The 13,933-nt window shown below is 44.3% G+C and overlaps 1 protein-coding gene across 3 annotated transcripts in view; it reads right to left on the reverse strand.

Moving 5' to 3' along the window:
- EIF3E (eukaryotic translation initiation factor 3 subunit E) overlaps window positions 1-12,581 on the reverse strand; it is a 48,519-nt gene extending 35,938 nt beyond the window's left edge. Inside the window, exons 1-5 of one of the 3 annotated variants that reach the window (XM_018570879.1) lie at window positions 12,421-12,581; window positions 9,871-9,977; window positions 8,634-8,753; window positions 2,067-2,109; window positions 904-1,008 (exon numbers count right to left, since the gene is read on the reverse strand). In XM_018570879.1, coding sequence (XP_018426381.1) covers window positions 904-1,008; window positions 2,067-2,109; window positions 8,634-8,753; window positions 9,871-9,977; window positions 12,421-12,510 — 465 coding nt within the window. In that variant the 5' untranslated portion in view covers window positions 12,511-12,581. Of the gene's footprint in view, window positions 1-903; window positions 1,009-2,066; window positions 2,110-8,633; window positions 8,754-9,832; window positions 9,978-12,420 lie in introns of all 3 variants that reach the window. The other 2 variants (XM_018570873.1, XM_018570864.1) reach the window with 2 other exon arrangements.
- Window positions 12,582-13,933: the final 1,352 nt, after the last annotated feature.

Genomic DNA, 13,933 nt, shown 5'->3' on the forward strand with positions numbered 1-13,933 from the left:
CCAAAAAATTAAAGCGTTAACCAAACTAGGAAAGCCAACACCATAGACAACTTATATCTACCAACACACAAACCATGAGCCAATGCTAATCACAAAATACAAATATAGCTGCAGAAATCCTAAAGTTACTTATTATGAAATTATATAAAAAAAATAAAACCCAAGTATGAAAAGCCGGCAGAGAACACTAGATTTATACATCTTGTACAGTGGTACCTCAGTTCACGAACTTAATTCGTTCCATGATTCTGGTCGCGAACAAAATCAAACGGTGATTAGACCGCAATCTCGACAAGAGGAAGCCACGACCATGTGTCAGAGCAGGGAAGAAGGCCGCGGTTGTGTTTGTCACCTGATGCGGAGTTCGCGAACGGAAGCAACATTTTGCTGAACTTCCTGATCGCAAACAGAAGCGTTCGCTAACCGCGGTACCACTGTATTAAGGTACTTGTATTTGGGCAATTGCAACTTAACTTTCCTTTACATTACCCTTTCTTAGATTTCAGGGCTATAATCAGGTTGAATCTTTCACAGAGCTGGACAGATACCAGGAGCCAAGCAGCCAAAGCTCCTTAGAAAATTATATAGTAGGTTTCTAGTTGTTTTGGAGGGAGCTGGCTCCCAAATTCCATATTCACTTGTTTCCCCAAGATCTCCCATGGAAGTCAAAGACAAGATGGCCTGGAGTGCCCAGCTCTTAAAAGTTCACAGAAGACAAAGGGCTCAATCCAAAAACTTTAACATTAGAATAAGGTTCTGCATTTTAGGCACGTGACTGTAATGTTCAAATGTCATTGAACTCACATGGAAATGACTGTTGCTTTTTGGAAAAGAAGTATCCTTATCTTGGTGTGTTAGTTTTGTGAATTCAGCCTAAATAGTGGAAAATACAAGTTCACTTACCAGCACTCTGAAAAAGTACAAATACTCGGCTGCTCCGGAGTAGTTACCGCACTCGTACTGGAACTTTGCATATCTATACAAGGTGTCCAGGTACTCCTGTCTGAACTGCAAAACAATGAAATGGTTAAAGTTAGCCATTCATCCAGTTTGTGTGCAAACATAAAAAAACTAAACAAAAAACAGCAGAATAAGGGAAATTTTGAAAAACATTAGCTCCTTGCCTGGAGTTCAGCTTAAGCCCACATTCACACCTATGCGTATTGTAATATTCGCGTCTGTCAAGCGTTTTTTTTACCGCGATTCGCGGTAAAAAAGTCGCGCGACCGTCGCGCGATTCCAAAGGCTACTTGGCAGTATACAAATGGAAAACGCCCTACAAAACGGACCAATACGCAGCAAAAACCGCTCCGGGACCTTTTCATGCGTGGGCCGTTTTGTAGTGCGTTCGGGACGGGCGGAAATACGGACAGGTGGGAACGATACCATTGACTACAATGCTATTTATTTTTTTGACCGTTTTGTAGAGCGTTCATCGAGCGTAGGACGCGCTACAAAACGGTCAGGTGTGAATGGGGCCTTAGGCCTCATTCACACTGCCGCGTGTACATGCGCGTATTGTACCATAGGCAACTAAATGGCTCCATAAACATAGCCGCATATGGAGCCGTATATTTGCGTAGAGTATATATGCGCAAAAACAGAATGAAACAGATGCGTCCAGGCAGCGTACATCACATAAAAAATTCCATTACGAGTGATGCATTCTGGGATTGCATATAGTGCACACATAGACGCAATATACAATTTTGCTTGCGTTGTGTGTGAATGAGGCCTTAGGGTACCATATGCAGTGCGTTCCGGTCCGTTTCTGGCTGGAACGCACTGCATCGCATTGCCGGGCTGGAGGGGGCGTGGCGGGCAATTGAAGTGAATGGCACCGTAGCCATGCCCTCTGGCTGCAATGCGATCGCCCGCACGGGATCGCAAGGCACATTGGTGTGAACCAACCCTTAGGTGCATAGGCTTGGGGAGCAGACAAATGGGCACAAAATCCATTATCACAGAGGCCTGATCATAGCACAGTACCAAATAGACTTTTGCCATACATGTATTCATTTGCAGAGTTTTTTTTACAGTAAAAGCTAGAATTGTCTCATACATACCCCGTGTTTTTCAGCCAGATGGTCAAACAGCATTCTTCCATCCCTGTAAAGAGAAAAAAACTTGTGTTCAATAACTTTCCATTTATTAGGGTTTACTTGTGTTGTCCTCATCACACCTCTGACTCTATAATACAGAACTACCGCTAGTATCAAGGCTTTAGAAGTCTTGTCTAAGCATTAATCAGTCCCTGTTCACACAAAAATGTCTCGTGAGCGCACCTCAAATGCACACAAAAAGGTGCACACTTCAACGCGCATTCACTAAACATGCACAAAGACGCTTTCGGTCATGACTAGTTAATGGCCCCCGAAACACAGCCAAGCAAATGGGTTTTTTCCATGAAAATATGCGGGGGGGGGTGGGATGAATACAACCTCAAAGCAAATTAGTAAACTAAATGTGAGATTGTAGTCCATCACAGGAGTGAGCTTGGAGTGGTGCCTACTTATAGCACACACACCGGGACCATGGGGAACAAAAGTAGCCCCCCTCCAGAAGGAAGGACAGTGTCAGCACCAATTCAGAGATGATTTAATGGTCTACAGCCGAGTGATACACAAATAAGATACATTTTTGTTAATATTTCTGGTCCTTGCATGCGTTTGTAAGGTTTAACTCCTGCGTTTAGTGTCACTTTAAAAGGAGAACTATGACATGAGTGATTTCCACTCACCTCATAGTTCTAAGCCGACCTGTGACAATGAGACTGTCACAGGTCGGCTCAGTAGATCGGGTATCTGTTCGCTCACCTCTCGACCCTGTCACGGCTCTCTGCCGTGACAGGGGGAGGGGCTGGATTCCCCTCTCCCCGCTCCGATCTGCCAGCGCTGACTGGCGGAACGGATGGGGGAGGGGGCGGGTACAGCTGGCTCTGCCTCTAGGTAGGCAGAGCCAGCTGTCACTCACGCAGCTGGGCGGATCCCGTCATCTAAGTTGGGATATGCTCCAGGTGCGGCGTCTCAGTATACCGTGAGTCGTAGCTCGCGGTATACTGAGCTTAGGGTAACGGGAGGACGCTAGTTTGTGTCCTCTCGTTACCCTAAGGAGAACTATGGGGAAAAACACTGACCCCATAGTTCTCCTTTAATAGCAAAAATGCTGTTAACCTTAAATATTAACAGTGAACCCCTTTAACGACTAGCAGCAAAGCTTTAATTGGGTTCAGCAGTGACTGGCCTGCAACCTTAACTACAGGATGACCTCTCCTTTCTCAGAATCAAGAATACAGAGCCAAATATGAATTCCTCTCGCTACGTACTTTTGGGATTTTCCGCCATCTCTAATTAGCTTTACTGTCCGCTAAAAGCCTGCAATCTCATTAGCAAACTTTACAGGCTAAAGCCAGCAACTGTGATAGCTTTCAAGAAGCTTTAGATGCTTAGAAGCAGGGAGGGATGACTTGCATTATATAAAACTTTGCCCTTCCAGGACTTCAAAAGTCACACCACTTAAGGTCATTAAAATCACTTATTACAGTCAGCAAGCTAATGTTCAGTAATACAACCAGAGTATCAGAACAGCCAACTATCTGATGATAAAGCAGCAGGGCTGTGAAGTATTTTAAGCATTTGTTCGAAATATTACAAAGCATAACAAATTTGAGCTACAAACTCTAACTTGAAAAAAGACAAGAGGGATACAATGGCGGCCATTGCTGACCCTCCTCTGTAAATGCCAGATGCCCGACTTAAGTTCACCTTTAAATTTCCTTTGTTCTTCCATTTTCTAACCTTTCTGCCCCCTGGTGAATACCTGTTTATAGTTTCATTGGAAGCTGAAGTACACAGAGACAGCCAACCCAAGACCATTTGCTCAGTAATCGTGCCATGGAGGCTCTTTCATAGGCACTTCATGTTATGGAGTAACAATGCACTGTGCCTGTCTCCTAACTGCTCTACTACATTGTCACATGCACTTCTGGTGGAGACTAAGTAGCCGCGCCGACCCTCCATTATAAATTAGGGCTTATATTTTATTTTATTATTTACTGTTTAGTCATCTGATTTCAAACTAGGCACTGGGTCACATTATACACTTGATTCTAGCTCCATACGTTGGTTTCTAGGTGTAATAATACATGGCCCTTATGAAGCTGAAAAAGGTCACACAAGGCCCTCTAACTGGGTAAGTCAGATGTGAGCAAAGGAATATTAATTCAGGAGCCAGTCTCTCCAATTCCGGAAGATTATTTTTAGGAACCAGCTCTATTGGCAACAACCAAAACCTCAAAAGTTGGGCGCCAGCTGTAAAATTTTAGGGAGCATTGGAAATCTGACTCCTGAGATTTGTTCAGGCCTTGCTGAAAGTCACCATCTCCAAAAGCCGAGGAGCCACCTATATGTGTCCCCATGTTCATGTAATGAGGCAGCTTGATTGAATAGAACTATAACAAACCTCCAATGTCAATTACAGAATAAGTCCACATTACAGTTCATTCATGAACATAACAAGGAAAGTCTCGATTCTCTTCTCACAGGTTATCCTGAGAGACTGCAGCGGTTCCACTAGGACAGCTGGAAGCCTTTCTTTAGGCATCTATAAAGCTGGCCATACACCTATAGATTATCTGCAGATTTTCTAAGGTCAGATGGAAAGTGCAACAGATTCCTCCATCTACGCTACACTGTGTGGATGGAGGAATCTCCCGCTGGGCCAAGATTCAGTATCTTACTAGTCGGCCCTGCTGGCTGTCTAAATTCCTGAACAATCTGATTGGATGCAGGCATTGTTCAGGTATTTTGAGAGCCAGCGGGGCAGACTAGCAAGATACTGAAGCTTGGCCCAGTGGGATATTTCTCCATCCACACAGTTTAGCGTAGATGGAGGAATCTGTTGCACTTTTTCCGTCTGACCATAAAAAATCTGCAGAAAATCTATAGGTGTATGGCCAGCTTAAGAATAAATCCTTTAAGTGGAAAAAAGCTTGAGCATTGCGTAATATAAGCCAGCCCGATGTAAATAAAGTGAATGCTGTAGGGTTAAAACCCATGAAAGCCAGACAATCCACTGTAACCTTTAATAACCGTTACCAAAGTAATACAAACATTTGGAACTAATTACAGGGGAGAGACAATTTCCTCATCCTGATTAACAGAAAACTACGGCGCTGTTGTAGACAATTACTGCAATGATCAGCAGTTAAAAGTGTCAGGGATTCAGGTGGAACATGGAAGACATGGAAAGCCGCAGCCTGACAGAACACTTTATCAAAGGCTCCAAATTACAGTGCTGAATACCATGCATGAGAGGACTCTGGGATTTATTCCCGATCATCATGTTCTCCTGCATCCTTCTGAATAAGACTGACAACAGGAAGGAAGAGATACAGGCCACACTTGCTCAGATGAAAAGCTGTGCGTGGCTTCATGAATGAGAGCACAAGATTATTAATAAATTAGATACAAGGTGACACTAAACTCAGGAGGTAAATCTTAAAAATACATTCAAGTACCATAACTACCGGGGTAGCAACAAAAATGTATCTTTTTTTTGTGCATCACTAAGCTCAGATGTAAAGTAGTTACTAGAGGTGCACCAAAATGGAAATAAAAAAAAATTGTCAGGCCGAAACCAAAAATGTTTTGTTTTAAAAAATTTTTAATATATATTTTTTTTTTTTACAAACTTTATTTTGTTTATATTTATTCATTTTTTATTAAGTATTTGTATTTTTTACTTTGCTTTTACAGGCTAAGGGGAAATATTAGGGGTCTAAACAGACCCCTGATATTTCCCTTTTAAAACAGAAAAAGAGATTGAGGACACAGAGTCCTCAATCTCTTTTTCTGTGTCCCCTGTTATCAATGAACAGGAATCCTCTTATGATTGTCCCTGTTCATTGATAACATGAGGACAGGGTATGTTTACTATAACCACAATCATGAATGACCAGGAGGGTATGTAGATCACTTCCCATTCATTCATAATTGAGGATATAGTAACCATACTCTGTCCTCAATTATCTACAAACACTCAGCGATCACTTAGTGCTTGTACTCGCTCTACCTCCCGACAGACTCCTGTGACAGTGCTGTCTCCGCCCACAAACAGCTCTGCCGGACTGTGACAGGAGGCTGAGCTGTGTGGGAGAGACGCTGGCCGCTCCCAGCACTCTCCTCCTGCAGCGCTCAGCCGGCTGTCACACTTTCTCTCCTCCCCGCTGGGACAGAGAGCAGCGCCCAGCGTGGAGGAAAGAAATCACGGATGCGCCGCTGTATTGGCCAGAAAATGGCACTTTTGGGCACGTAGCCAAAATTTCCATTTGCCAATATGTTTCGGCAGCCGATATATCGGTGCATCCCTAGTAGTTACCACTTCAAGCTCACTCCAGTGATGGACTAGAATCTCATGTTGCGTTTACTAATTTGTATTGAGATTGTGGTCCATCACAGGAGCGAGCTTGGAGTGGTGGCTACATTACAACACACACAGGGACCATGAGGAACAAAAGTAGCCACCCTCCAGAAGGAAGGACGGTGTCAGCATCAATTCAGAGAGGATTTGAGGATCTACAGCCGAGTGATACACAAATAAAAGATACATTTGTGTTTATAGTTAAAGGAGAACTATGGGGTCAGTGTTTTTCCCCATAGTTCTCCTTAGGGTAACGAGAGGACACAAACTAGCGTCCTCTCGTTACCCTAAGCTCATTATACCGCAAGCTACAGCTCGCAGTATACTGAGACGCAGCAGCCGGAGCGGATCCCGACATGGACGAGATCCGCCCAGCTGCGTGAGTGACAGCTGGCTCTGCCATTGAATGCATTTAAAATGTAACTCCTGAGTTTAGTGTCACTTTAGTTCCTGAGCAGTAAGGCCAAGAAGGACACGGCAAATTTTAAAGCCTCACTGCACTCCAGAGTCGGGAAGGTATAGAACCTCTGGTTAATATTTTCTACAATCTGTGTGTCACCATTGGGGAGATTTCCCCAATCTCTGCGGTTGGGACACACAAAAAAAAATTCTCCATTGAAATAAAGAATTAAAATCTTTAGCTGGTTACGGTTACTGTTTTAGTTTCTTCCTTCATTTCTTGCTGTCATAAGCTTGTTACAGGGGCAAGAAGTAGTTGAAATCTCCCCAGCAGGGTTCAAGAACAGAAGTAAAAGAGATTTACTATTCTCAAGTTTAAAAAAATGAAATAAATAAATCTGGTTCCCTCACAAAGGGCAAAGCAACGATGTGTGTAAAGCTGCCCACCACTCATTTCCAGGTATGGGAAAGCTTGTGACCGCCTCCCATAATGCCCAGCAGCTATCTGCAATAGATGACCTACTCTCCACAGTAGCTTCCATAGTCTTCAATGGGGCCAGGTCTTGAAGATGTATTTTTTTGGGAGATGGTCCCAAAATAGTCCACGGTGCACATAGACGGCCAGCGCACAGAACATCGGAGATTGCGGCTTCAATCAATTGAAGGATGGAGAACAACAATACTTTGAAAGTCTGCAGCAAAGCATTTTGTTGAGAACTTTGAGGATGAATTACGCCACAGTGCCTGCAGCTAAAAAGGTTTTAATGAGGATTTACTGCTTGTTAAAGACATGTAAATATTAAAATGTCAACAGGCTGGCCGGAGTTTTACTTTAAACTGTACGTCAACTCAGAATTTGTTTTCCCATTTTTTTATTTTGGATAGTGTGTGGCAGTATTAGGATCCCCGTCTGTTTTTACTGCTAACCAAGGTGTCATTAAAAAGGAGAATTATATGGCGAGTGAAAACACATCCCCATAATTCATGCCCACCTGTGACAAAGAAGTTGTCACGGGTAGGCTCTATTGATCGGGAACTCAGCGAACACATGCTGCCGATCGCTGACTTCCAGATCCTCTCCCTGCAGAGAGCAGTGACAGTCACCGCTCCCCGCAAGGATTCCCCCATCTCTCCCTTTCTACAGCGTTGACTAGAGGAACGGACAGGAGAGGGGGCAGGCACAGCTGTCAATCAGCCAGCGGGAAGCATTACGACAGTATTGTCAGGATCCATCCCGGCTGTGGAGCAGCCCTGCGCTCTCAGCATATAGCGGGAACTAGCCCGCTATATGCCGAGTTTTGGGTCACCGGAGGAATATACGTCCTCCCATGACCCTGAAGAAAACTATGGCAAAAAAGGGTTCCCCATAGTTCTCCATTAAGAGATAGTTTTCCCTTATTCCCTGTCATGTTTTAGTAGACAGGAAGAGAAGGAAAATATGCAGCAGGGACACAGACAAAAATGTGACAGGGGTTCTGGCCATTCTCTTTTCTACTAAAGAAAAACATTTACATTTCTGTGTCGATGTTGTAGAGTTCCCTTTCCTATAAATGTATAACAGTAAAAATCTGACGGGTACAAAGCCTTCTCCACTCCATCTCAAATGAAAGCTTTTAGATAGATCAATTCACCAAAGCCTACCACAACTGAGTCATTATACAGTCTAAGTTCTCAGGCATCCTGGCAATAGTTTCAAAAATCACACGCATGTGACCGAAGAAACAACTGGGAGCATCGATCACAGCAACTAGATTTGACCTTCAGAGTACTCGAGAGGCAAGAGTCAGGAGGTCAATGGAGTGTCCTTTACATACCTTGTAGACTGCATCTGCCTTGTTGTCTCAGGATCTTCAAACATCTTCACGATGGGTTCTGTTTCAGCCTGTAGCTGTTTCAGCTGGGCAACAACTGTGGTTCTCTTCTCTCTCAGAGCTGCACCAAAAGAGAAAACACCAGAGATGTTACAACAATCTGACACAAGGTCAAAACTTCATGCTACATAATAATAATAATAATAATAATAATAATAATAATAATGACAGAAGAATAATGGGAATAAGAAAAAATTATTAAAAAGCATGGCAATTTGCCCATGATATCCCTACCCTTACCCATGCGCACCCAGAATATTTTTCCCTATTTGTTAACCACACGAAATAATTAAAAAAAAAGTTTGTCAATCGAGAAAAGATGCAAAACATAACTGTACTTACTCTATGTAATACCAGATTTCACCTTTAAAAGCCTGAGTCCCAGGCTGAGATTTCACAGTTGCCATTTAGAGGTTACTTGATAGCAGCAACGCGAGAGCAGGTTCAATAAAGAGCTTACTACAGTCTACACATACAGGAACTGGGAATGCAAGAGTCACTTTAATGATGCCATGGCTGCCAAATGGCATGTGTCACATGGGGCAAGCTGGCATTCCTTCAGCCACTGTGGCCACTGTACCCACTGAAGGTTGGAGCAGCTGCATTTGAAAGAGGCGTCTATCCAGCACCCAGGGACACACACATCTATCAGACTGCCGCTTACAGATTTGGCCGCTGTCACCTTGCCATTTACTTCAATGGGTACAGTGGCCTCATCTGAATGGAACATCTGGAATTCCCGCATGGTCTGATTGGGGCCTTATGGTATAAGCTCAGTTAAACCTTCATTTTAAGTTAGCTAAATACATTCCAGGTGTTCCAAGTCTTAAAGTTCATTTGTGTCATAATCAGCCAAAGTCTAAGTAGTAAAGACTGTCCCCTGCCATCATGCTGCAGATAAGCCTTGCTCTTAGTGTGGAAGCAATGGTCTCTCTGTAGAGTTCCAACACCACCTGCTGCATCAAATCTATAGCTCTTCATTAGCAAAGCCCAATCTGCCTGCTGATTGGAGGCCTCTAGCACTGACTGAGCAGGGGTGTGTTATACGTCTACAGAGAGACCACCACTTCCAGGGTCCTTCTCTGCAGCATTCTGACTTTTCTACTCAAACTTTGGCTGCTCTCTAAAAAAAAAGAATGTACAGTATGACTTAGGACAGCTTTTGTTTTGATGCACCTCAAATGGATTTAGAAACAAGTTCTTATACACATCCATTGCAAAGTCCACCATGTTGGTGTCGCTGAGCAAGTCCAACTTGCCAAGAAGGAGTTCTTTTTCATTGTAAATCTGCAAAGACAAGAAACAAAATATTTAAGTGATGCAAAAGCCGATGGATGTCCCTACGGAGAAAACATATACTTTTATTTTGTTTATATTAAAAAGATCACCACAGTCAGTGGCACATTATACTTCTAATTCACACACAATTACACCTTAGAGGAAACCTGCACTGAGAGAAAACAAAGGCCGCCATTGCTAACTAACCGGCTGCCAAAGACATGAATACTTGGGAGTTACTGACTTGGAGCAAGTATGTAGTAAGTGAAGTTAGGATATCAGCATGCTTGTCTGGGGTTACAGCGCAATTAGATCACAATAACATCCAGGCAAACAGCACTATCGGAATGGGAAGGGAGGAGTTGGGTGTGCTGGAGGTGGTGGTGTTATCTCCAGCGTCCCGCCCAGCTCACCGTCACTGGTTGCCAGGAGCTGGAAAGATCGCCAGTCTGAGAGTCACCACCTACTAAGAGATCTCAGCAACCAGGGACACCCTGGCATGAAATTGGATGGCAGGCACAGCTGTTGCCTTCGTCCACGTGACCTGAATAACCCCCCCGTGGGGTCACAAAACAAAGCTCTATCTGTCCCCAAAAATTTTTAACATATATTGCAAGGCTATAGTCAGATCATGCTGACTGGTGAAACACACACACACAGGGCTTGAAAAAGAAGTCCCGAGGTCCAGACACATGAGGTGCGAGGTGGCTCCATGGCGGGAATCAGGACAGGATCCGACACAGCCCAGCAGAGATCCTGCAGGTGCTGTGTGTGACACCTGTGTACCTCCTGCCTCCATAGTACTCCACACTAAAAAATGTATTAACCCTTTGCTCAACGCGCGCTGGTTACTATTGGCTTCTTATCCCCCTATGTGATAGCAATAAAGTTGTGTAAAAAAAAAAAAAGTAAAACAAAGAAGCATAAAAAAAAACACCATTTTTTTTTTAAGCCCCCCACATACTAACGCAAACATGCGTCGGGTGCGCCTACACACGAAAACGACGATTGCGCCAAAAATTTACCCGACGTGACCCCGTCTTTTATATTTTACCACAAATATGGGTATGAATAAATGTTTTAGAACATAACGTAAACTGGTGAGATGCCCTAACATTTTTCAAGCCCTGTATATATAGATCTATATATCTATCTATCTAGAGATATATATATATATATCATGGATTTCTTCAAGCTTTGTGACAGATCTCTGCTCTGCTGCTTCTCTATTTCTATCCTGGAGCTGCTGAAGACACTCAGCCCAATAGAGATTTGCAGTGTGAGCGCAAACATTTTTAAAACCATGGAGGGGAATTTATCAACACTGGAGCAGTCAGAATCTGGAGCAGCTGTGCATGACAACCAATCAGCTTCCCTGTTTAACTTTCAAAGCTTTAGGCCTCATTCACACTGCGGTACAATACGCTGCGTATATGCGCGCATTGTCCCATATGCAAATAAGCGGCCCCATACACATAGCTGCGTATGGAGCCGTATATTTGCGCAAAAACAGAATGGACCGGAGATGCGTCCGGGCAAGGTATCTATGCGTATTTTACGTGCTTACGCACATACAGTTCATCAACATTTCTATTACGAATTATGCATTCTGGGATTGCATATAGTGCAGGCATATATACAATTTAGCTCTTGCGTTGTGTGTGCATGAAGCCTAACTGAGCGAACCAATGAGAGAAGCTGATTGGCTACCATGGGCAACTGCTCCAGTTTTGATAAATTCCCACCTTGTATCCTCATATCGATTTAATGCATAAAGAAGAGCCATCAGGTTTTTATTGCCGTCTTGGGCCGGGAGATTCACCTGCTCTATTGGTCCTGTTGATCATTATCACTGAAAGAAGATTCCAGAACAGGAATAGATGGGAGATCTTCCATGGGGGCACTATTTCTGGTGACCCTGCTGACAACAAGGGATTCCCCTTGGCTAGGAGGGATTTCCTCTCACTTCCTGTTGCGAGAATCATACAGGAAGTGAAGGGAAATCTCTCAAATGGGACACAGATGGCAAACTAAAACATGCAAGGGGTTAGAAACCTCCCTGGGGGCCAAGAGTGCGTTCCAGAGCGGTCGGCCTGGAACGCACTGCAAGGGTAGCTTTTTAGGGTAACCTGTTTGCTGGCTATCATGCAAGCAGGAACACTGGAAGAGGTAGGCCTTATGATGAGATGGGGACAGCTGCCTGAACGGTGACCTGTGTGTGCTGTCCATGGCCAGCTGTGTACAACACTGTCCGTGATAACGCTGCCAGCCAGTCATAGGACTCCAATGGAAATCGTTATAAACCCCGTTGTTCTCCATCTGCAACCAGCACATGACATGGCGCCGCTCCTCGTTCATACGGCAGCCGGGAAGCCTCAGTGCACGCTGCAGGCCACGGCCTTGCCCATTCTGCCGCTACCTATCTTTCACCCCCCGGTATCCCCTCACTTACCTCTTTAACGGAGAGGAACTCTAGAAGCGGAAAGACCAGGTGCCGATCCAGAAAGTGGGCGATCTTGGTGGTGAGATCGTAATCCGCCATGGTGGCGAGCGGCGTGAAGGGAAAAGGGGATTCAAACGCGGCAAAACTTTATTAAACAGACACAATAGAGGCTTTCGCTTGGAGCAGCGAACAAACAGGCGTGGCTAAACCGGGCACCACTAGATGAGCGTGACGTCATCAGCCAGCGGGATAAACGAGCACTAGAGGATAAACGCCATGTGCAGCGAGTGTCTTCATCACAGGAGCCATACTGGAGTCCTTTTCACACAGAAGAATGAGGCATTTCATGTCATAATACGTTTCATTACAGAATGTGCAATTTGATATCGATCTCTCTATCTATCTATCTTGGTGTCGAATTGCTATTTTTACTCATTAAAATGTATATATACAGTACTGTGCAAAAGATTTAGGCAGGCATGGAAAAATGGTGTAAAGTAAGAATGCTTTCAAAAATAAAAGTGTTAATAGTTTATTTTTTATCAGTTAACAAAATGGACAGTAAATAAACAGAAGAGAAGTCCAAATCAAATCAATATTTGGTGTGACCACCCTTTGCCTTCAAAACAGCATCAATTTTTCTAAGTACACTTGCACACAGTTTTTGAAGGAACCCGGCAGGTGGGTTGTTCCAAACATCATGGAGAACTAACCATTGTTCTTCTGTGGATGTCGGCTGCCTCAAATCCCTCCGTCTTGTCATGTAATCCCAGACACACTCCATGATGGTGAGATAAGGGCTCTGCGGGGGCCAAACCATCACTTCCTTGTTCTTCTTTACACTGATGATAGTACTTCATGACATTGGCCGTATGTTTGGGGTTGTTGTCCTGCTGCAGAATAAATTTGGGGTCAATCCCTGATTGTATAGCACAGGGGTCAGCAACCCCCGGCACGCGTGCCCAGCCTGGCACGCGAGACCTTGACAGCTGGCACGCGACCAGAGGCGGCTCTCTAATTAGGCAAATTTGCCAGGTCGGCACATTACCTGCAAGCCAGGTAACATTATGAGCTCTCAGCCCTGTCGCTTCGACGAGGCATAAATGCAGCCCCAGACTTGGAGGAACCTCCACCATGCTTCCCTGTTGCTGCAGACTCTCATTATTGCACCGCTCTCCAGCCCTTGGGCAAACAAACTACCTCCTGCTACAGCCAAATATTTCACATTTGGACACATCAGTCAAGAGCACTTGCTGACATTTTTCTGCACCCCAGTTCTTCTGTTTTCGTGCATAGTGGCTACATACAATGGCTGTACACAAGCATCCGGCAGACTTGCGTAAACATGCACATGTGCATGTACACCAGAATTCAACCATTGATCTCCATGGAAGGCTGTATACAGCACTTACAGCTCCCTGGCAGTAAAATACGCTGAATTTTATGCTGTGCGGCCAAAGGTGACTACGTGTGTGTGCCCTTATTAGGAAATGAACCCGTCTGATCCTCTGATCAAGAAAGT

The sequence above is a fragment of the Nanorana parkeri genome, unplaced genomic scaffold (assembly GCF_000935625.1).
Source record: "Nanorana parkeri isolate BGI_ZX_2015 unplaced genomic scaffold, ASM93562v1 scaffold39, whole genome shotgun sequence".
NCBI lineage: Eukaryota > Metazoa > Chordata > Amphibia > Anura > Dicroglossidae > Nanorana > Nanorana parkeri.